Genomic DNA, 23,355 nt, shown 5'->3' with positions numbered 1-23,355 from the left:
GGTAGCCAGGCTCCAGTATCTATGATAGCCGTAATGATACCGTTAATTCTCTTCGCGTATTATTTTTAAAACCATTGAATAACGGAGTAAGAAGTTAATAAGTCTCAAATATGAGTACCTTGGCTCAACCAAGATTACCACCTATAACGGTAACTATCCAGGTAATGATTATACTTGAGAAATACTAAAGAAATTTGTTTTTGTATATTAGTTAGGTGAGTAATAGAGGTTATGTAAAAATCAAGTGGTTTTCTTAATGATGTTTTCTTACCTATGGACTTAGCTTAGATATCTTTCAGGGGGCAGACAAGTTCTAATATATTAAAAGTACTAGTTAATATCATATAATGAAACCTCCAATAGATTCATTTATCAGCTGTGATCCTTCTTAAGGCAAATTATCTTTGGTGTTTTCCTTGCGCTTTTTTGAGTTTTTCTTATTCGATGGCCTTAAGTAAACTCGAATGCTTTAACTCTCGTACCGATAAACAACTAAGCCGTTAAAGGGTTTTAACTGATCCTAGTAAGTAAAGTTGCGTACTATTACTGATAAGTGAAATTCCAGCTATTTTTTTTAGTAAGAGTATATATTATAAGGGTAAGGTGAATCATTTGTTTATATTCGTAGAAGAGGGAATTGTTTTAAAACATGCAACATAACCCCCTTCTTTATTATACTAGTGATATATAATTGAACACCTTAATATATAAGCGATTTTTAACCTTATAGAGACGGAGTTATGAGGTAGTTATGTTTATGTCGAAGAATTTAAGGTGAAGGGAGAAATCGAGATGTAATGAATGGACCTCCCATTGATCAATTGAATACATCTAGTATAATAATAAGGTGACGAGTTAGGTTAAATATAATCTTGTTCCTTTCCCTTAAAAAAGCCGATTATCCCATATAAGGGCTATAATAGTATTTAAGGACTCCGGAGTTAAACAAGATCTTCTTGAAGGGGTATTGAAGAAACTACTTAAATATCATATTAACCAAATGAATATAAAGACAAATACAGTCTAGAGTTATATAACTTAAGGGAACTTGGATGTTCTCTCACACTGCGCTCAATAGTTAATAACTATAGTTTTGAGTCTCTAAAGCCTTATGTAAACTATCTTATGAGGTAGAGCAAGATATAAGGAAAACGATTCGTTGTTCTGCGAGGTGCCCTAAGTTAACTACGGGAGCTTATATCTATATATACTAAAAGTAGGTATGCTATGTTCTGGAATCCTAGCACTTTTCAACCCCGAGTGGTCGGAAACTAGTGGAAAATATCACAAGCGATGAATGATCTTTAAGGTTTCCATGACCGAAAAGAGAAATAAATTTGTCTATTATGCAGCTAGAAGCCGCTTGGGCCGAGTTGCTTGCTGAGAATAACTAGTAAAATGTCTACTTTTAATATAGCATATGCAACGTTAGCACGAAACCTGTATCCAATTGGTATATCTATCCCAAGCCATACCGGATTTCTCATTAGACTTCTTGAACATGCATTTCTAGATACGATAATAAGAGGTACCTCACTAATGACAGGATTCAGATAGCAAAACAGTTCTTTGTATTATGCTATAAAGTCCCCATACATACTTCAAAACACTTCATTTGCAACATATAATATAATAGTTAAAATGGTGTTTATTCCCTTCATCCTGGAAACTGTATCCCGTTTATTAGGTATTATGGATAGTATTAATGGTATCTTCCCTGATATGATAAATATCGATATCGGATACTTCTTCGTCTTCAAATTCAATGTCGTTAACGTGGTCAATATTACTTACCAAGTCATAGTAGCGCTGGCGTAGACTCCTTTGATACCACCATCCGATGTAGGCAACAATAGTCATGAAAACAACACCAATGACGCCAGCTGGAAACCACCACTTCTCGGCGTAATATAACTGTTCCCACGTAGAGTCATCGACGAATATAAGCGCTTCGGGATTTGTCCAGCGGTCTCGCCAGTACTTAGCCTGTAGAGTGATTTGATTAGAATCACCCTTTTTAGACGCTTAGGTTGACATACCGGAATCGCACAGAAGCAATTAGTTAAGACATTTGTAAGTACAAATACTACGTCAATGTTAGTGTCACTCATGGTAACTGGAGCCAGTATATCTTCGCCTAGTTGACTTACTTGTTCCCCCAATACTAGTGAAAGTTCCAATAAATATTGCAAATAAAAATATCAAGTACCATAAGTAGATTGAAGTTGACTTTATTACCGTATACCATGTATTGTTAGGGTTACCGCGCGTGTCACGCTTAGAGAAGTACCACCGCAGCAACCACAGAAGCTGAAGGATCAGTTGCGATATGCCGTAGGCAAACACGATAAGGGAACGGCAGCCGAAACCAGGCCGAGGAGTAGTATAGCTTGGACATAGTTAGCAAAAATAAATATACAGGATAGACCTTAAGACAATACCTGACCAGTACGCTGAAGAATGTTGGTACGAAGTAAAGGGTAAATCCATAAAAGCCTGAGGTCCAGAGATCCTTTTTGAAGTTTCTGTCTAGTACTTCCTCCCGCATTCCTCGAAGATATGGGTATTCGTCACCAAGTTTCGTGATCCACATGGCCTTATTGGATCCCCTATTCCACATCCACGCTGGCTTGAATCTGGACTCCTTGTAAGCCAACTCAAAAATGCGGTTCGCCAACTTAGATACAATCGATCTGGTATATCTGATCGCTCTTGGATCTTTCGAAGTAAACTCTGAGCTATGAAGATTCCGAACCCCACCGGGATCAGATTCTAAATCGGTGTCTGCCAATCTCATGGAATCTATAGGGGTAAAGGGGTCGGAAATGAGTAGGGACTCGGCGACAGCATTTTGCCATATATTCGGGTTGTTCCCAGCAAGGAGAAGACAGCTAACAAGAGCGACATGGGGTATCGTCATCCAGAACATCCCAGCAGCTAATTGGTGTGCTGTGACACTATTGTTAGATGTTAGTGTTTTAAAGATAAAAAGCGTATCTAGGATCATGAACGAAATGCCATCTAGCAACTTACTAGGAACCTAGTTCTTCGCGAACTTCATAGACTGACCAGATAAACGATGCAATATAAAAAAGAACTGGCGCGCCGACTGAAGTACCAAAGCTGATTTGTGAGTCCAACATAGCTAATAAGCGCCATTTAGTAGCAATAATACTCCGGCGTTGCTGAATACTATACGATGACTGTTTAAACCTTCCTGTCGTAGCGATTTTTGTTGATGTATTCGAGGTACTGGCACTATGGGAGTGGCTTGGAGTAATTAAGTCTAATGGGCGTGGAACTTCTATCCTTGAATCGATATTTGGTTTCGTGAGCTGAGCGCTGGGCCTTCTTCGAAAGACGCCTCCAGGAATATTGTGTACGAATAGGCTACTCGAGTGCCAAGCTTGAATATCAAGGTTGCCTATCAAGATCGAAAGTAGAGTATGAGCTTTCTCTTTGGCAGAAAGAGAGTTTTCTTTACTTCGACTTTCTAGATACGACAAGACTCGAGCATCAAGAAGGGCCTCATAAATACCCGATGTGATTATTGGACTAGCCACTGAGAACATGACGCATGTCCAAATAATAAGTTAAAGTACCTTTACGGGGGCTACCTTAGTGGGGGCTACTTCAAATTTTTAAACCTTTAAAATAAGTACCTTAATTTTAATTTAACGTTATTTAATTAAATTAAATTTAATTAATTTACAATTTATTATATTTTAATAACAATATAGTCTTTTACTATCAACTTAATTAATAAGATTTTATTTTTTAAATTGATATTAGAATTACTAATTATAATTATATTATTTAATTTCTAAGCTTTTAATTGTTTTTTCTTTTTTTATAATAACTTTAATATTTATAAACGTCAAATTTGAGTTAGGTAATATTTTATATTATTTTTACAATTTTGTATTTATTAATATTTTTTTTAAATATTTGGCGTAGGCTTTTATTATGGTTAATTTTATAATAATTTTATTAAAAATCTTACTAATTTTATTAAATAAAAGTTTTATTACAGGTTTAATAAACGTTATATTAATTTTGGATAGTTTTTTGGCTAAAATATTAATATTTTATGAATTTTAAGGTGTTGTTAAAGGGATTAGGGCTATATTTTTAATAAAATTAAGTTTTTTTAAGTTAGAAATAAGATTTGGAAAGGCCGGGATAATATTGAAAATTTTTTGGAATATAAGTTAATAATTTAACAATTTATTTCGATTTTTAGGATAGATTTTTATAACCTTTTAATTAATTAATATATTATGTTTGATTAAACGTTTTTTTTATATTATTTAATAAGCTATAATAAATTTTCTTTTATCAAAATTAAAAATATAATATAATTAGTATATTTTAATAAATTTATAACGATAGTTTTGTTTTATTAATAAAAATATACTTACGTTAATAATTTATAAAACGTATAATAAATATATTAAAATAAAGATAATGTAAATTTTATTTATAAAGTATTTTTAAAGGAATTTTATTATAGTATAGTTATTATAGCTATTAAGAATTAATAATTGTTATTATTAACAATTTAATAGCTTTATTTTTTTTAAAAAAATTTTATAAAATTATTTAAGTGCGATATTATTATTAATTTAGTTATTAAGAAATGTAATGAATTTTTAACCTTTAAATTTAATGTTTTTATTATTAAAAAACTATTATTATTATATATATTTATTTATATATATAATAAAGAAATTTAAAGATTAATTATTATTATTAATATATTTAATAATTAATATTTAAATTTTATTATTATAATTTTTAATTATAATATATTTTTTATAAATTTTGTTAATAATTATTTTGTTATTTTTAACTTTTTTTATAATTTTTATTTTATTAGCGCTATACATATACCTAACCAAAATATTTTTAATTTTAAGGGTTTTAAATCGATTGAAAAAAATATTAATATTATTAATTATAATCTCGTTAATTTATTTATAATTAATTAAATAAACCTTAGTTGATTTAATATTAGGATAATAAAATAAAAATTGTATATACTAGTATTTATCGAAAATATTAAGTTAATAATTATAAGCTAATAATTTTCTTATAATATTTTTAAATCGATATAAAAGAGGCATATAGCTAATACGGTTTAATATAACGGTTTAATCAATTAATTTTTTTTTAATATTTTAATAGTTTTTAACGTTTTTTTAAATAGTTATTTTATATTTTATAACCTAATATTCAATTTATAAAATAATATTATAATATAAAATATTTTTTAAACGTTTATTGTAAAGATGTGCTATTAAAAACGTTATTTATTACCGCAACATAACGCAATTAAGTTAAGAAAATAGGTATTTTAAAATTGTAAAAAAATAAAGATTTAAATAATAAATTTTATTTTTTAATTAATTAAAAATTAATAAAATTATATAATAATTTGTATATAGATTTTATCGCAAATGTGTTGCGTTTTTGAGGTAGCCTCTATTAGGGTGGCCCTTGTAAGGGTATTTTAACTTAATGTCAAGTGTAACAATAAATGAAGTAAGAGGGACTTTAAGAATAAACAGAGGGAGACTTGATATATCGATAGATCCGCCAGAGAATAAACTAGTCGGCAGTTCGAGGCGGCGGCGACGAGGAACGTTAAGGCAAAAAATGAGTGACGGTAGTATGAACGCAATCAGGGGTTTCAGCCATTTTCCGAGATCGTTCGCCTTTGTAACAGGCCATCCGGGGCAATGGTTGTAACACCACGAGTAAGGCATCCAAAATTGTTGATGAGGCGCCGATAAAGTTCCGTTGTATTTTGCGCCGCAGGGAAACCTAGGAAACTCTTCAAGATCATTTATTGTGCCCGTGAAAAAGGTTTGCCCAGCCCGAATATAGAGTGTATTGTTTTCGATAACGAGGCTTTCGTTAACAACTAAGTTGCAACACATCCCCCAGTCCTGTCCACCAAGGGCAGGATTAAATGTTGCAGGATTCTGTCTCAGGTTCGAGAAGTAAGGCTGATAGATAGGAACGAGGTCGGTTGACGAGTTGCGAATGCCCAGTTGGCCGTTGGCCAAATGTAAATGCTGGATGGATAGCCATAATATGTTATAGAGTAAATACATCATAGAATATTGCATACAACTACTATTTTTCCACCAGAAGACGTTGGCGGCAGAATAAATCGAAGATAAATAACAGCTAATGGGGGGTTTGTAGATGACCATATACTTCCTAACAAATATGAGGCCTCATGATGCTAACTACATAATTCCTTGGCGCGCTAATTTATGAAAGTATGAGAAAAGATTAATGGGGGAGTGAAATACTTGATTCACTCTCCGGGCGAAGACTGGGTGATTTGAACTAAACTAAGTTGACGTATGCTTAAAGTGTCAGCCCTTTCAGCTGGCTGGCGCTGGGGCATCCCTTTTGGCCGGAGTCGGCGGAGAGCATCACGCGAAGGACATCAGAATTAATAAGAGGTATATGTATAAGCGAACAAGCCACCAGGAAAGCCAAGAAAAAGCAATGAGTGTCGCACAGCCACGATCAACTAATCGGACCCGATTGAGACACCGATTTGAATCGGGGAACGAGGGGCGACTTATTCATGGAGCCCGACGAGCTTCGTTATAAACGCCCGACCACATCTCTCAGAATTCAATTGGGTCTTGCTCAAGTACACGTTGCTGCATTGTCCTGGCGCCACACAGCCTTTACTGAAAATAACTAGAGGACATGTGCTGTATTCAAAGAATCAAACCCATGCTTATATAGGAGAGGTCACAGATCTTTTACAAGAGCACGGTTCTATCGTCTTTATAATCGATACTTGAATAAAGCTAATGATATACTGCCATCTCTTAGTGGCAGTATGTATACTTGACTGCTGACACGTAGGTAAGGTTATCGGGTCTTGGCTCAAAAACAACGCAATTCGTCGCGCGGAATGCGTCATGTGCGGCTGAACAAGCTTAATATCCGAACTTGCTGTTCGGATAGCTTGTCTATTAACTGTTGAATCTTAACTTACGGCACGGACAATAATATTAGATGTAACAACAATATATTTCTCAAGAGCTAGAAGGTCAAAATGAACGACCGGTCAAGTAGTAATATTTTCAATGTTATATCTTTACTCTTTATCGGAAGAGTAACTACCTACCTACCTACCACGTTACCTCTAATTACATCTTTACATATAGTGGCGCGATACAGGACAAAATGGGGTGCATAGCTTCTCCGGATAGCCAGGGCTAGGCCAGGCCTTTGTGAAATATCTGCAGCCTTGTATTCCTAAGTTCGATCCAGACGCGTCATTAATAACGACAGGGTCTACTTCAGCTATGTAGCAATACCTATTCTCCAAACACCTATTCTGATTACGTTAGGTAGACTATTTGAAATCATTAAACGTGCTGTGGTCATCGAGTTTTATATCGCGACCCGACTTAATTTAAATAGATTATTGGCCGCCGGTAAACTCATATTAAGTGTAGTATATATTGGATAGGCCGAGGACGTCGAATTATGCATACAGGTCTTTCATTCATGCTAGTGGAATTGAAAAAGACTTTATGTTATTGCGAGATGTGTGTCATAATAACGCCAACGGGGCAGAGCATATGCGTCGTGAACAGAAGAGATGGAAACTTATCTTGTGAACTTATCTTTTGAGGCGTAACATTTATGGTTCAATGTCAATTCGGATTACCAAGTATTGATTAGAACCATATTGCGAAGAGTTTTAGAGTATTTAGAGCATTGGCGTTGAAAACTTTGAGCGATATTCTATAGTCTTGCGCATTAGTGGAGAGAGCAGTGCAGAGATCTACCTTAAGAGGCGCTCAAGGTGAGAACACGATAAAGAATATATCAAGGAGGTACCTAAGGTAAGGTAACGGATGTGTTGCGGGGCTTGCAACGAATATAACACGAATTAGGTACCTAATAATCCATTACAACTACGGCACCGCCCGTTCAACTACCTCAGTTTCTATTGAAACCAAACCAATAGGATTTATAACAACCTCGGTCAATCTTTTAATGGCCTAAGTATGGCTGAGTTGGGGATTGGTCAGTATCTGTGCCAACTAACACGATCAAGATCGTTTGTTTGAAGATGACTGCAGACGCCCGTGACGGTTGACACGGCGAAAGATGTATACAGTTTGAACTCGATTTAAATACTGTATCAACACGAAACTGGAGGATCGATAAACAATACATAGGTATGCAAACCGCCTGACCGCCAGCTTTGGAAGCGGAAGCGCAGGTGTCATATGCTATTCCATGGCATGAAATATTTTGTATTTTCGACTGTTGGAATTTACTTTGGGAAAACCACAGCTTAAGCAACATTTAGACGTAGTACTGTACCTAATGTAGCGATGAGAGATTCTGAACATCAACTAATTATATCCTGCCCCTAACTCTCTTACGCTAGCAAAGACATAAGCTACTTCTACCTATTGACGATCTTATTCCATGGAAGTTAGGTGCCTATTATCTATGTGTTTAGTACGGATTATAAACTCGTATTGCATTGCATACTGTATTCCTTTTACATCCAATTATCTCTCTGGTATCTTCCACATTCACCTTAGTTGAAACGCCTAGATTCTGCTGTGCATACGTCAACATCGATAGTTTAAGCCATGATAGACACAGCTTAAGCTGTTGATGGCAACTCCTTAAATCGATGCAACCTAGGTACGGACCGAGGTAACCTTTCAGCTGCTAGAGCTGTGAGGTAGTTGAGCAATCATCCGTGTTACCCCGGAATTCATTATTTCAACCATCCTATCAAACCCCGCAACCTTTTAATTGCGAATCGTGGGTAACCAGTCACCCCTAACCCCTGATTACGCCGACGTCATGTTAGTATGGCCCCATACGTCAATCGGTGTCGCCTCAAGATCCCCGCATCACGAATTCGGATCACGATGGGAAGGGCAACTATTTCGAATATAAGATATATTTAGAGGCAGTCACCTATCTTACTGTTTTTGTCTTTAATCATCAATTATCTCACCAGTATTATACACTGTAACCATAGGAAAACGAATCGTCATGTATACGAAATTCATCTTTACTACACTTGCCTTAGCAAGTAGTCTAGCATCCGCAACCTATGCCCCAGAACCCATCAAGGAGGCAGAGCGCGACGTGAAACCGCGCCAAACATCAAACCCCGGAGGACCCGTTGAGTCTCCAAGCTCCGCAGCCGACCAGGGCACAACCGGAGTCCTGTCCATTCAAACCGACACGTCCGTTTCCCTTTCCATTCAGACCGATACTTCAGTTTCTCCCACTATTCAAACGGATACAGTAATCAGTAGCATCACCAGTGTTGTCTCTCCTACGACTTCAGGATCCGATACCCAATCGCCCACAACAGAGACTTCCGGCGCATCTTCATCTGAGGCGTCTTCTGTTTCTACATCCAGCTCTGATGCGGGAGCAGCATACCCGCAAGAGACGGGTTTCGCATTAGCTGCAGCGGCGGCAGCGGGGCTTGTTGGCGTTATAGCCGCATTATAATAAAGATGGACTATCGTGCACCATGCTGCGGACACCGAACACACTTCACACGCTTATCGTAATTTATATTTTATATTAAACACGATTATCTAAGGCAAATTATCTGAGATAGTTCAAAATCCAATAAAAAATAGCAGTTAACTACCTTTTAATTACCTGATACATAATTCCGAGTTTGCCTTATACCGATTAGGCAAATGAAAAAGGGTTGGTTTAAATAGTTAAAATACATATTTAAGGGATATTCATCGTTAAAGTACTGTGCAGTTGTTTAAAAAGTAGGTAGGTAGACTATAATATTCGATGTATTAACATCCGAATGAATGTATGGGAGCACAACTTGAAAATATGGAAATGATCATATTGCTAACAATTTTTTTAAAGTAACTAGTCTACAGAGAGCCTTGCCCATACTTCTTGACACGGATTTAATTAATGTCGACGGGGTAGTATGGAGAGAGTGGCGATGCAATCTCCATGGTTCTAAGCATGCATCTCTTAGGCAAGCTTCGATGTACTTCAATGTTCATCTCCACTATTACTTCACTTGGTGGCAGTAATTCGTTGATCCAGTCATCAACTAATCCTAATCCGGCTACGATTTCAAGACCTGTCAACCTGTTATAAGCACAAGTGCTATTAAAGCCGTTCATCGCCACATATATGCGTTTTACTCCGCCGTCCATTTGATAACATGCCACATCTTACACCCTACATAATCCATCTCTGCCTCTTTGACCTAGGCAGTACGTAGGCTCTGTGCATTACTATATCTATACAAGTGATATTCCAGTATAATCATTGCGCATAGCTACAGCCTTTCAACTCAATTAAAACTCCATTACACACGTAGACCTTAGTATCATAACCAAGCATACCTAACACCTGATACTTTCTTCTCCATCTTTAATTCTATGATACGAAACTCAAGACAATCAATTATATGAAATAGCATTATTACTTTCTTTCTTTGTTTCCCGTCATCAATATGTTCCGTTGGCACCGTCCAACATGTCGAAGGCCTGATATATACTTGGTTGACGACGTGCTTTTCTGCTCAAGCTGTGACTCGGCAGTAGAGTTATCAACTTTCCAAATACCCTGTCTTTCAACTTCATCTAGTTGTCAAAGAAATTCTCCAGAGTCTCTAGACCTCCGGTGGCCATTGTCGGTTCAATATTCCACTGACGGGGAAAGGGGTAGCAATGGCCCGGAATGCAAAGTCTCGGCAAAATATTTAAGAACACGCCATACCGGTATACCAAAGTCAAGTCATTTATGGCTTGGAGAGAATAGGTTCGCTATTAGGTTCCGTTCCGATGGGAATTTATATCCCTCTTTAGCTCAAAAATACGACATTCGACTTCTCAGGCTTTCTACTTCGTTCTCGAATGATTATCTCCACGGCGACTTAGATGTTGCCGATTTAACCAATACTCACTCCTTTGAAGCACTGTCATATTGTTGGGCAGGAGAAACCAACAACAACGACAAATCAAAGTCAATATTCATAGGAGCATTCTGGGACATAATTCCCATCACTAGGAATTGCGATTCAGCCTTACGACTTCTACTTTCTAAGGGCCATTTAAATATTTGGGTTGACTCTATTTGTATCGACCAGGAAGACCCTTACGAACGGTCGCATCAAGTCTCTATAATGCGTGATATTTACTCCAAAGCTTCGCAAGTCCTTGTGTATATAGGACCTACTGCAGACGACAGCAACGATGCAATGTATGCGTTAAATATGCTTTCTGGAGCAGCAGAACCCGATCTAAGCAGTTCTCAGAAACTAGGTCTCGAGCGCCTTTTCAAAAGACGGTACTTCTCCCGCGTCTGGGTCATCCAAGAGATTATTATGGCTAGAAAGGTTACTCTCTACTGCGGGGATAAAAGCATTTCTTGGACCTCATTTAGCGACCTAAAAGTACCCTACCGCTACACTCACAACGTACCTTGGCTTTTAGAATATGGTCAAGGAAATAACAACAGAACGAGTGAGCTGGATGGTCTTTTGCAGCTATTAGATGCCACTTCAAGCTGCCAAGCTTCTGACCCTAGAGATAATGTTTTCGCCGTGCTTGGCCTCCTACGCAATAGTATCTTCGAGGGGTTAGCTCCAGACTACCTCTTATCAAAAGAAGAGGTTTACATTGGTATTGCATCATATCTTATTCTCCGCCACGGTAAGACCGAGATCTTGTTATATCCTAAGGGCCATTCACCGAACTCGCTTCCTACATGGGTTCCAGACTGGTCTATTTACCGTCCAGTCAAGATACCGTTAGAAGACTGTGAGAATAATACGATCTACGGCGTATCTGTATCCGACGTTGCTACTAGAGTGGAACAGTCTGCGATATCAGATCAGGACGAGCCTAATATTCGCAATGAAGGCGACGAAGATAGTTTCAAACTGGAATATTCTCATAGTCTCTCTAGGAAGGGAAACTCAACTCAAAACATCGTATGGCTCGTCGGCAGCCAAACTACTTGGACGCTGTTTACGACTAGTCCTGAGAAATCACTTCGTATTCGACACTTCTCAAAATCATTGACGGAATGCGATATTGAAAGGATACCCAGCGCTTTATCACGTGTCAATGCGCATACAGGAGCCTTAAGCATACAAAGCTACGTTGTCACAAGTCTCGAGTCATTCTACCAAATCAATCACTACGACTTTATTCAAAAGATTTCCTTCCCAGGTCTCGAGTGCGACTTCGAGTGGTTAATCAGAACAGAAATCCCCGCGACTGCCGGAGTTGACGTAGTGATGTATGTCCCGGGTTGCAGTTCATATCTACACCTACGAAGAAACTCAACTGGCGACGATTATAGTCTGATCGGTACGTGTCGAGTGGGCTTTCGTCAAAGCATTGTAAGAACTACCCGGTTAGATTTACCGGCGATCCTTCACACCCTTACATTTGCCAACGCCGTCGACATAAATACTTCCAGCGAGGAACGTAACAGCAACCACCTTCATGCATCGTATGGGTTCGACCAGTCATTTATGGAATTTCTGGTTGATCTTGCTGAAAGTAGACTTGGAATACATATAATATCCCACTTCATATATCGAGACGCGAGTCTTAGTAACTTGCGAATGATAGCACCTCTTACTAGGTACTTCGAATATGAAATTGGGAAATCAGCCTTCTGGAAAACTGGTTCAGGATGGAAGGTTACTGCAACTAGAGGCTGTAATGTCGAATACATTAAACGCGTATGTGTTATAATGTCAGAACAGCTTGAATTCTGGACCCGACATACCACCTGGAAGGCCCTTGATGCCATCGGGACCTGTATGGATTCGATGAACAAGTTGAGCCAAATGTGGTCTGACTGGAACAAGATCGCGAAAGTTCTCGCGGCTATTGAAAGGGGATCATTGTCCAAGAATGTGAATGATCACCCCGATGTAGCATGCTCAATTGACTGCTACGAATATGCCTACGGCATAGAATCTCAGATCGCTACAAGACTCGACCTTCCTAATTCTTGCGCATCACTCTCGTTATTGGTATCTACTCTAACAAGGTTGGCAATAGATATAATATATCAAGTGGAATTTGAGCAGGAACTCTTTAGCTGCTATGTTCCCGGGATAGATTTCGAGGGCGAAGATGGGGAGCTAAGTTTAGCCGAGCGCGTTCAATTAGGGAGGTTATACACTCATTTCATAAGGAGCTCGGCTGAAACGTCGAAACGTTCCCTTCACGACCCTCTAATAACTCTAGGGACAGAAACCTTCTACAACATGGTCAAATCTAGGATTGCTATTCTCGAATGGATGAAACCTAGCTGGGAGTCGTTTCAAGCGCGCCTTGTGGAATTCCGACAAATCTGTGTACACATCACAGCCATTGACGCATTTCAAGAAGGCATAAGCGAATTTCAAAATATTGTGATTGTGTGAACTATTTCGACCACATATTTAGGAGGTTGCAGTCAATTCAACAATGCAGTGTATCATAAACTAATTACCCCCTTTTCAATATTAGTGATCCTAATTTGGCGCAAGACATGTGTCTTTCTAGCAAATAGGTTAGTCAACATATATCAGTATAGAGTAAGGAAATATCCGTGGTAGTTTATCTTCATATTTCCCACGCAATTTGTTAACTCACTACCAAGTAACGGGAACTTGCAGTTGATCCTGTGAAGTGATTCTTAGTAAAGGTAATACTAAATTTGTTAGCGATAGTCTTTCTGTGCCCTTTACCCCTAGGCCAACATCTCCTTTATTATCTTTTACTGCGCCTGCCAGTCTTCCATAACAGTAAAATCAGGCCATGTTCTGATATAGGAGTACAATGATAAGTATTATTCCGTTAATAAATGCCCGTGACTGCTACTGTAGACCCTTTGAGTAACCTTTTGAAGGAGGTATTAATGTAAATACAGCAGCTGCCTAGAAATAAAATTAATGACTCTTTAAGCCATTCAAAGCCCAATTCACTTGGTTCTATTCAGTTGCGAGACTGTTTATAATTGTATGATACTGAGTTAAAACGAAAATTTCCCAGTTTAGAGCCGTTACTATGTTTTCCACCTAAAGATTGTAAATAAATACCACCCATAGTCTTTATTTAACTACAACGGCTTGGGTTTGGATTCTCTAGTTACCTATTTACGAAGGCTTCTAGTCTGTCTGCTTCCACGATCCATATTAAGACCTCGACACTGCTGACCCAAGCCACGGCACAAGACCAAGCGTAGTCGAGCGAAATATGTCAGCAGATGAGTCTTCAGATAGCGGCTGGTTAGCATGGTCCCAGGTTGTTGCATCCTTCCTCGTACAACTGTGTACTTTCGGCTTGAGTAACAGCTTTGGTGTTTTCCAATCATATTTCGAACATAATCTCCTGAACTTGTATTCATCTTCCAACATTGCCTGGATCGGAACGACCCAAGGCTTCTTATCAAGTATAATTGGAATCATCAGTGGGCCGCTGTACGATAGAGGCTACATTAGATCCCTAATGTATTTCGGTGGAGCGTTGAACGTTATCGGTCTATTATGTACCAGCTTCGCAGGACAATACGCGTGGATTATTCTCTCCTTTGGCGTTACCATAGGTCTGGGGTCCGGTGCTCTATTCGTACCATCTCAAGCAGTGGTTCAAGCCTACTTTCCCGAAAAAGCCGCCGCTCTGCCAACGGGGATCTCTATGACAGGATTGAGCGTCGGCGGAATAATATACCCCATCTTATTTAGGCAACTGGAAAATAAATTTGGCTTCTCATGGGCATGCCGCGCACTTGCTCTGGCAAATGGAGTCTTCTTGCTGGCATCATGCCTACTCATAAAACCTCGGGTGCCACGGGATACGGAAAGAAACACAAGGCCACGAGCTTTCAACTGTGAAGAATTTTACGACTGGAAGCTAATGTTATTGGGTATTTGTGCCCTGCTTCTGAATTTGGGGATCGATGTGCCCTTCTACTTTGTCTCTACCTTTGTTCAAGGAAAGCTAGGACTCTCTCCGACAGTAGGCGATTCTCTACTTGCGGGAATCAATGCCTCATCTTTATTCGGCCGCATTTTTCTCACATGGATATCCAATTACTCCAAGCCCCTAATTACGTGGCAATTTACAATTCTTGGGGCATGCGTGCTGCTATTCTGCTGGTCGGTTATAGAAACGCTAGCAGGAATAATTGCCTTCGTAATTTTCTACGGATTCCTCGTGGGTGGTTTAACTTCTTTAATACCACCATCAGTCCGACAACTTGATCCCGACTCGGAAGCGATTGGAGCTAGAATAGGTTTAGTTGAAGGGTTTCAGGGAGTCGGTTTCTTGATTGGACCGCCCATTGCTGGAGCGATTTTGGAATCTCCAGCCGGTTACTTCGGGGTTAGTATGTTCTGCGGAGCATTTTACTTTGCTCTCTTTCTAATAGTCGGTATCCTCACATGTAGACGCTCTACCTCGTCGGAGGAGCATCCTGGTGAAAGCCTAGCGCTATCAACTATTGAAGGGGAGACGACAACTGTGAGAGTAAATAATTGAGAAATGCTCGGGCCGCTAGAAGGTTTAATGTCTACTCAACAGCGACATATAATTAGCTAATATATCAAATTGATACGACACTTTTTTTCTTGGTAAATATTTGAAGAAATTTGCAGTTGAACATTACCCAAAGGTGCTGCGCTTTAATTATGTGTTTGGCTGATAATTAAGGATATCGTTACAAGGGTTAGAGCAAATAGAAAAACGTTACGATGCTTAATATTATTAACCTACTTCGTACTTCGTATAGGTGAGTTTTAAAAGACTTAGTGGTAAACATAGTTGGGTCATTATTCTGGGAGAGCCACTCGGCTAGACAGCCTGCTCTCAATGACCGTCTTATATAGGCTGATGAGTCCCTCCCGGAACAACCAATTTTCAGCAGTTTTCATATATATAGAGAGAGATTTTCTGTATCTTCTCTGTCTGTGATTGCTTTGCTAATTCGCGGCCAAATCACGTTGACATTCGTGGCTTCTCTTGAAGATAGTCCATAGCCATCCATCATATACTTAAGCTTCGTTTAGGTCTAGATATCACGTATAATTTGTTTGGGTCTGGAACGGGATACTTGAAAAGGTGCAGGAAATAGGTATAATGTAGTTATTGGAAGACATGTAAGAATGGTTTCGTTGGGGTAATGCAGAGGGTAGCCGACTCGGCAACCGAGGCCCAATGCTCTATCGTAACGACTATATAAGGCTCGGTGGCATTTCAACAAGGCACGCTCCTTATGTGAGCTACTACTCAAGCACCTTCACTCCCTTCCCATCTAAAAAGTTCACAATAACAAAGTATCAAAATGTTATTATGGACCTATCCAATCACCCTGTATATTGGCTACGTCGCCTCTTCCTTATTTTCTGCTATCCGGGCACGATCGGCAATATTTCCCCATGAGAGCAAAAGGAGTCGACGCATCAACATGTACTTCTTCGGCCTACACTGTGCGATTATAATAACCCTAGTATGTATACCATTAGATGAGATGGTGGCAGGGCTTCTTTAACATGTACTCAGCTGGGAACGATTGGCATTACAATGTGCATCCTCGCTAGGAAAAATTACGTCGATGAATGGGATTCCAAGAATTACCTCGTGTGTACCTTATCAGGGGCAGTATCAATAACATGCAAACCTAACATTAAGCTAGTCGTCCAACATAGCAGTAGGGCTCTTTTATCTAGCCGGGCTGTTACCTGATGCCGACATGCCATATTCAGTTACTCTAGTTCATTTTCATATGTGGCTGATAAGCCTTGCATATGAATCTGCAAGTTTACATCAGAGTATCGGGCTGCGATCTCGGAAGCAAGACTCGCATGTTCTATGGTACATCAGTGTGATTACTTTCGGGAGTTTGCGGATTCTATTGCTACTCTTGGAAATCGCCTTGTACTGGATAACCGCACCGGAGTTATATAATGAGAACAGGTCATTTCCAGATGAAAGTGACAGTTTGCTAGCTCATAGTTCTAGGAACTATACAGGTAATTCTAGGCCTATGAAGAGTACCGCGAGCGATGGGCATCGAAAAGGCGTAGACGCGCAAACAACAACCTGGTTGGACTATCTTCTCGGGTTTCGGAAGTTGATTCCATTTCTCTGGTAATCCCTAGATATGCATATGGTTTATTGTGTATGAACTAGTACTAATCAGCTACAGGCCATCGGACTCTAAACCGCTTCAGGTTCGGGCAGTGTTTTGTTTCTTTCTACTCATAGCACAGCGAATTATCAACATATTAGTCCCTCATCAGATCGGAGCCGTAGTCGCCTCGTTAGGGCCCGGAAAAATTCCCTATAGGGAAATTCTCCTCTACATCTTGTTTCGTGGGCTACAAGGACAACAGGGTGTTATCGGTTCGATTCGTGCTATCCTCTGGATCCCTATTAGCCAATCAACGTACCGGCGCCTAAGCTCTGCTGCTTTCGCACATGTGTTGAGGCTTTCTCTCGACTTCCATATCAGCAAGCGGATCGGCGAGGTGATGAGTGCACTGAGTAAAGGCGGTTCATTAAACACCTTCCTTGATGGGTTTGCCTTTCAGCTCTTCCCGATGGTAGCAGACCTGTGGATCGCTGCGGCCTATTTCTTCCTCATCTTTGATGCGTTCTACGCCTTGATGGTGATCGCGGTCACCTGGATCTACTTATATGTTACTATCTATATGGCTAAGTTTCGCGGCCGTGCTCGGAGAGAAATGGTTCGACGAGATCGGGAGATGGATGCAGCTAAGTGAGTATGATGAACCTTGAAGAGTAACCCAATATTTATTGTTTGCAGGACAGATGCCCTATTATCGTACGAGACCGTCCATCACAGCGGCGCTGTCCCCATGGAAATCTCGAGGTACGAAGGGTTTATATCCCACTTTCAAGCCGCCGAGTATAACGTTTTCTTCTCACTCAATCTGCTCAACGCGGTCCAAAATGGCGTTTTCACTTTAGGGACGCTTCTCGTTTGCTATTTGAACGCTTACCAGATTTCGATTGACTTACGGGAAGTAGCCATGTTTGTAACACTTCTTACCTATTTATCCCAGCTCCAGGCTCCGTTAAATTTCTTCGGCAGCTTTTATACACAAGTACAGAATAACCTGGTGGATGCCGAGCGTATGCTAGAGCTAGTGAGTTTAATTAACCTATCAGTGGAGTCCTTGCAGGCTGTCTAATTGTGATGCGCAGTTCGAAGAGGAATCTACAGTAGCGGATCGTCTCGGCGCCGTGGATGTAAACTCACACGGGGGAAAGATTTGTTTTTCAAATGTTTCGTTTGCATACGGTGACCGAAAGCCTGCCTTGCAGAATGTGTCCTTTGAGGTCCTACCTGGCACGTCCACAGCCATCGTTGGCGAAAGTGGAAGTGGAAAGTCGACTATAATCAAATTGATTTTTCGGTTTTACGATGCCAACCAAGGCAAGATCACTCTAGACGATATAGATATTCGCAACATACGCATCGAGAGCCTTCGAAGCCATATAGGCGTGGTGCCGCAAGACACCATATTATTCAACGATACTATAATGTATAATATCCGTTACGCGAGACCAGAGGCTTCGGAGCGAGAGGTACATGATGCATGTAGATATGCTAGCATTCACGAGAAAATATTGGGCTTTCCAGAAGGATATTCAACTATTGTGGGAGAAAGAGGCCTTAAGATTTCGGGTGGGGAAAGGCAGAGAGTAGGTCAATCATGCTGCATGCGTGTAAAGGTGATAACACTAATGTTGATAGGTTGCTATTGCTCGTGCCTTTCTGAAGTCTCCTCGTGTCCTACTCCTCGACGAGGCTACATCCTCGCTTGATTCAGAGACGGAAGGACAGATACAGGGTTCTCTTGAAAAGATTTCTGAGGGGAGAACAACGATTACTATCGCGTAAGTTCTGTTTACACATTTTATATTCTTGACATCAGCTGATCAATCTCCAGACATCGACTGTCCACAATAACTAAAGCGAATATGATTCTTGTTCTTCAAGGTGGTCAGATAGTGGAAAGGGGTAACCATGTTGACTTGCTTACAAGGAATGGACTCTATGCGCAAATGTGGAACAAGCAAACGGAAGCAGAGGTGTCAGATAATAGATGATTGATTGATTGAACTAAACCTAGACGAAATTTTCTTTTTTACCAACAACCAAGATACCTCTAAATGTCCGAATAAGTCAAAGCACCCTTACGGGGGCCACCCTAGTAGGGGCCACCTTAAAAACGCAACGCGTTTGCAATGAAGTTTACATATAAATTATTATATAATTTTATTAATTTTTAATTAATTAAAAAATAAAATTTATTATTTAAATCTTTATTTTTTTATAATTTTAAAATATCTATTCTTTTAATTTAATTATGTTATATTACGGTAATAAACAACGTTTTTAACGGTATATTCCTATAGCAAACGTTTAAAAAATACCTTATATTATAATACTATTTTATAAATCAAATATTAGGTTATAAGATATAAAACGACTATTTAAAAGAATATTAAAAACTATTAAAATATTAAAAAAAGGAATTAACCAATTAAGTTATTATATTAAACTATATTAACCATACATTTTCTTTATATCGATTTAAAGATATTACAAAAAAATTATTAATCCATAATTATCGGCCTGATATTTTCGGTAAATATTGGTATATATAATTTTTATTTTGTTATTTTAATATTAAATTGGTTAAGGTTTATTTAATTGATTATAAATAAATTAACGGGGTTATAATTGATAATATTAATATTTTTTTAATTAATTTAAAACCTTTAAAATTAAGAATATCTCGGCTAGGTATACATATAACATTAATAAAATGAAAATTATAGAAAAAATTAAGAATAACGAAATAATTATTAATAAAATTTATAAAAAATATATTATAATTAAAGATTATAATAATAAAATTTAAATGTTAATTATTAAATACGTTAATAATAATAACCAATCTTTAAATTTTTTTATTATATATATAAATAAATATATATAATAATAATAATTTCTTAATAATAAAAACGTTAAATTTAAAGGTTAAAAATTTACTATATTTTTTAATAACTAAATTAATAATAATATTATATTTAAATAATTTTATAAAGTTTTTTTAAAAAAAATAAAATTATTAAATTATTAATAATAATAATTATTAATTTTTAATAGTTACAGTAACTATACTATAATAAAATTCTTTTAAAAATGTTTTATAAATAAAATTTATATTATTTTCATCTTAATATATTTATTATATGTTTTATAAATTATTAATATAAATATATTCTTATTAATAAAATAAAATTATTATTATAAATTTATTAAAATATATTAATTATATTATATTTTTAATTTTAATAAAAAGAAATTTATTACGGCTTATTAAATAATACAAAAAAAACGTTTAATTAAACATAATATATTAGTTAATTAAAAGGCTATGGGAATTTATCTTAAAGATCGAAATAAATTATTAAATTACCGGTTTATACTCCAAGAAGCTTCCGATATTACCCCAGCCCTCCCAAGCCTTATTTTTAACCTAAAAAAACTTAATTTTATTGAAAATATAACCTTAATCTTTTTAATAACATTTTTAAATTTATAAAATATTAATATTTTAATTAAAGAATTATTTAAGGTTAATATAATGTTTATTAAATCTATAATAAGATTTTTATTTAATAAAATTAATAAGGTTTTTGATAAAATTATTATAAAATTAATTATAATAAAGGCTTACGCCAAATATTTAAAAAAGGTATTAATAAATATAAAACCATAAAAATAGTATAAAATATTACTTAATCCAAATTCGACGTTTATAAATATTAAAGCTATTATAAAAGAAAAAGAGCAATTAAAGGCTTAAGAATTAGGTAGTACAATTATAATTAACAATTTTAACATTAATTTAAAAGATGAAACTTTGTTAATTAAATTGATAATAAAGGACTATATTATTATTAAAATATAATAAATTATAAATTAATTGAATTTAATTTAATTAAATAACGTTAAATTAAAGTTAAAATGTTTATTTTAAAGGTTTAAAAATTTAAGGTGGCCCCTACTAAGGTGGCCCCCGTAAGGGTGCTTTGACTTAGTAGGTGGCCGAAGGTCTTGCATATATTAGGTACTAAGATACAACACCATACACTGGGAAGTGCCGAGTGGTTGATTTACGCTCCTGAAGCCGCCAAAATAACCCCTTGGGTAGTGCTGGGTGGAGAGGATAATCGTTTTAGGTATTGCCACCCACCGCCGGGACGGGTCCCGGCTACCGGTCGGGGGCCGAAGACATCACGAGCACTCCCGATTGGTTAATGCCCCGCCACCCGGAAGCCCCACAAGAACTACAACAAGGAAGTTGAGCGAACAAACAATCATCGTATCCTTACCTTGAGCCCATTAGGACATCTTGGAGAAGAAACATTCTACATTCGAAGTATATCGTCGTGGACGCTACTTTGTCGAAGCCCCAACTAAAGGCCCCATCCGGGTCTATTGTTCCTCATGCAGCGTTATACGTTGTACAATTTGATGCGCTAATCTTCCCTTCGTCGCCATCCCGCAATTACATCTTCTCAAGATTGATAATCGGCCTTGGCGTGTACACGCACCTTTATCCACACTTCACGAACGCCATTTCTATAGCACAGCCATTCTCAATCGCATGGTCGTACTATCTGACCACTCTTGCTAAACTGCTGCTTTCTGGCCGAGATGGCCCGGAAGGTAGATTCTGGCGCTTGGATCACCCCAAGAGGGAGGCATTAGGATATAAATCATTCAGCTGGGAAAAGATCCGCAAGGCATTCGCAATAGTCGCTAACTAACGCGGCGTGCGCTGGAGCCACGAAGTAAATAATGTACATCCGGTGGCGACCAAAGGCAAGGCCAGGTTTCTTGCACGGCAGACCTGGAAATTTATCAAATACCTTCTAGCTGCAGATCTCCCGTTGGCTTTAAGCTAAGGGTTATTTATGTATATGTAAATAGATATTCCTCCCCACTTGGTAGATCTCCCACTTCTTACACAATTCAACCAAGCAATCAGAATCAGTCATTTCATTATTTCTTTCTTATTGCGTGATCTGTATAACCCCCTTGTCATTCCAATAAGTATGATAATGATAATGTTAACTTATGAATATTGGAAGTCGAGGATGTTTGATACTCAAATCTATTTTGTACGTTTTTAATATCCGCCCACTGTAAGTGCCTTGGTACCTAAGGTTTCGTAACAATTGGTAATTTAAGAAGGGAGTAATTATGCTACAGACCTTTATAGTGTGATCTAGTTATGATGCACATATATGTTGCATACGGGTTCCCTGGTGAAATAGACGGTATATAAGCAGTATGAGCGACTTGGTTAACTAACTAAACTTCTCAATGAGTGAATGGTAAATACTGACTTATAAGGTACACATTCTCGCTAAGATACCCTGTACTGTACCTGACAGCAGACCCTTGAATCTTGATCTCAGCACTCCCTCCATTGAATGTCGCGTGAGAACATAGTACTCCATGACACAAGCAATGAAGGTCAATACTATAGGCGGCGGGGTTTGACGAATCCAAGATAACAGTAAACACGTACTCAACGCAGGTGCGTATTCAGGGTGCGCATTCAGGACGCGCGGAGGTGGGCTGGACACAAGAAGACGAGGACAACTGGAGAGAAGCTATAAAGTTAGCGCATGAAGCTCTAATCACAGGGCCTTGGTATCGACGAGAAGGGGAGGATGGGAACACAGGATGGCTTTATTTGACAGCGAGCGCGACAGTCATAAGAAAATAGATACGATCTTCTATAAATGCAACGATAAAAATTCGACCCTCTCGGTCCTTCGCAACGTCCGTATGTTACCAAGGTCCTTCTCATTTCGATTTTACAGCGTAGGTAACACTCCTACAGTGAATCACCATTAGAGGCTACATGATCCAGGTTTTTATGTGTCAATACCAGATACTGTTCGTAAAAAGACTCAGCTAGTAGTTCCCTGCTAACAGGTAGGTACCTGTTATATAATACGCGATCATTACGCGGATTATAAGATCAGCGAGGCATTTTTTCAAACACCATCTAGTATTTGTATCGCATTTCCGTCACCTTTTGACCTTGAAACCTAAACGGACGATATTCTGTACTGTCCTCTCCCGATACGAATTTCTAATGGCTAGGATGTAGATATCTACCACGAATTTAGTTCTAGCTATGATCATATACTTCCGTCCCCTTTCTTTATATCTGCATGAACGACCCTACGCGGGTAGTATCGTATTGTATCA

The 23,355-nt window shown here is 38.0% G+C and overlaps 5 protein-coding genes across 5 annotated transcripts; 4 read left to right on the top strand and 1 right to left on the bottom strand.

The window, feature by feature from the left end:
• Positions 1 to 1,683: 1,683 nt before the first annotated feature.
• On the bottom strand, positions 1,684 to 6,122 carry F4813DRAFT_378571 (uncharacterized protein; the record flags this gene model as incomplete). The annotated part of the gene is made up of 6 exons (XM_049245352.1): positions 1,684 to 1,986; positions 2,040 to 2,086; positions 2,151 to 2,389; positions 2,442 to 2,957; positions 3,034 to 3,555; positions 5,518 to 6,122. 6 exons carry the CDS (start codon positions 6,120 to 6,122, stop codon positions 1,684 to 1,686), a joined length of 2,232 nt encoding a protein of 743 aa, XP_049104228.1.
• A 2,456-nt stretch (positions 6,123 to 8,578) lies between these two features.
• F4813DRAFT_343993 (uncharacterized protein) lies at positions 8,579 to 9,921 on the top strand. Its single transcript, XM_049241603.1, has one exon. It carries the CDS (start codon positions 9,070 to 9,072, stop codon positions 9,538 to 9,540), a length of 471 nt encoding a protein of 156 aa, XP_049104227.1. The 5' UTR covers positions 8,579 to 9,069; the 3' UTR covers positions 9,541 to 9,921.
• A 273-nt stretch (positions 9,922 to 10,194) lies between these two features.
• Positions 10,195 to 13,783, top strand: F4813DRAFT_343992 (HET-domain-containing protein). The gene has a single exon (XM_049241602.1). The coding sequence runs from the start codon at positions 10,529 to 10,531 to the stop codon at positions 13,463 to 13,465; it is 2,937 nt and encodes a 978-aa protein (XP_049104226.1). The 5' UTR covers positions 10,195 to 10,528; the 3' UTR covers positions 13,466 to 13,783.
• Positions 13,784 to 14,206: 423 nt separating this feature from the next.
• On the top strand, positions 14,207 to 15,579 carry F4813DRAFT_396923 (MFS general substrate transporter). Its single transcript, XM_049247881.1, has one exon. The coding sequence runs from the start codon at positions 14,280 to 14,282 to the stop codon at positions 15,561 to 15,563; it is 1,284 nt and encodes a 427-aa protein (XP_049104225.1). The 5' UTR covers positions 14,207 to 14,279; the 3' UTR covers positions 15,564 to 15,579.
• Positions 15,580 to 16,342: 763 nt separating this feature from the next.
• F4813DRAFT_103589 (ABC heavy metal transporter) lies at positions 16,343 to 19,379 on the top strand. Its single transcript, XM_049238417.1, has 8 exons — positions 16,343 to 16,530; positions 16,584 to 16,661; positions 16,717 to 17,171; positions 17,230 to 17,802; positions 17,851 to 18,193; positions 18,252 to 18,752; positions 18,805 to 18,947; positions 19,001 to 19,379. The coding sequence occupies exons 1-8, from the start codon at positions 16,366 to 16,368 to the stop codon at positions 19,158 to 19,160; spliced, it is 2,418 nt and encodes an 805-aa protein (XP_049104224.1). The 5' UTR covers positions 16,343 to 16,365; the 3' UTR covers positions 19,161 to 19,379.
• The last annotated feature ends 3,976 nt before the right edge of the window (positions 19,380 to 23,355 follow it).

The sequence above is a fragment of the Daldinia decipiens genome (genome assembly GCF_022478715.1).
Source record: "Daldinia decipiens strain CBS 113046 unplaced genomic scaffold F4813scaffold_2, whole genome shotgun sequence".
Classification (NCBI taxonomy): Eukaryota; Fungi; Ascomycota; class Sordariomycetes; order Xylariales; family Hypoxylaceae; genus Daldinia; species Daldinia decipiens.
The sequence above is the reverse complement of the archived record's forward strand: the minus strand, read 5'-3'. Positions and strand labels throughout refer to the sequence as shown.

Coding starts and splice junctions, on each gene's coding strand:
- F4813DRAFT_343993 (XM_049241603.1), top strand. CDS start 9,070: ATGTATACGAAATTCATCTTTACTACACTTGCCTTAGCAAGTAGTCTA.
- F4813DRAFT_343992 (XM_049241602.1), top strand. CDS start 10,529: ATGTTCCGTTGGCACCGTCCAACATGTCGAAGGCCTGATATATACTTG.
- F4813DRAFT_396923 (XM_049247881.1), top strand. CDS start 14,280: ATGTCAGCAGATGAGTCTTCAGATAGCGGCTGGTTAGCATGGTCCCAG.
- F4813DRAFT_103589 (XM_049238417.1), top strand. CDS start 16,366: ATGTTATTATGGACCTATCCAATCACCCTGTATATTGGCTACGTCGCC. Junction 17,803..17,850: donor CGGGAGATGGATGCAGCTAA/GTGAGTATGATG, acceptor TATTGTTTGCAG/GACAGATGCCCTATTATCGT. Junction 18,194..18,251: donor CCGAGCGTATGCTAGAGCTA/GTGAGTTTAATT, acceptor TGTGATGCGCAG/TTCGAAGAGGAATCTACAGT.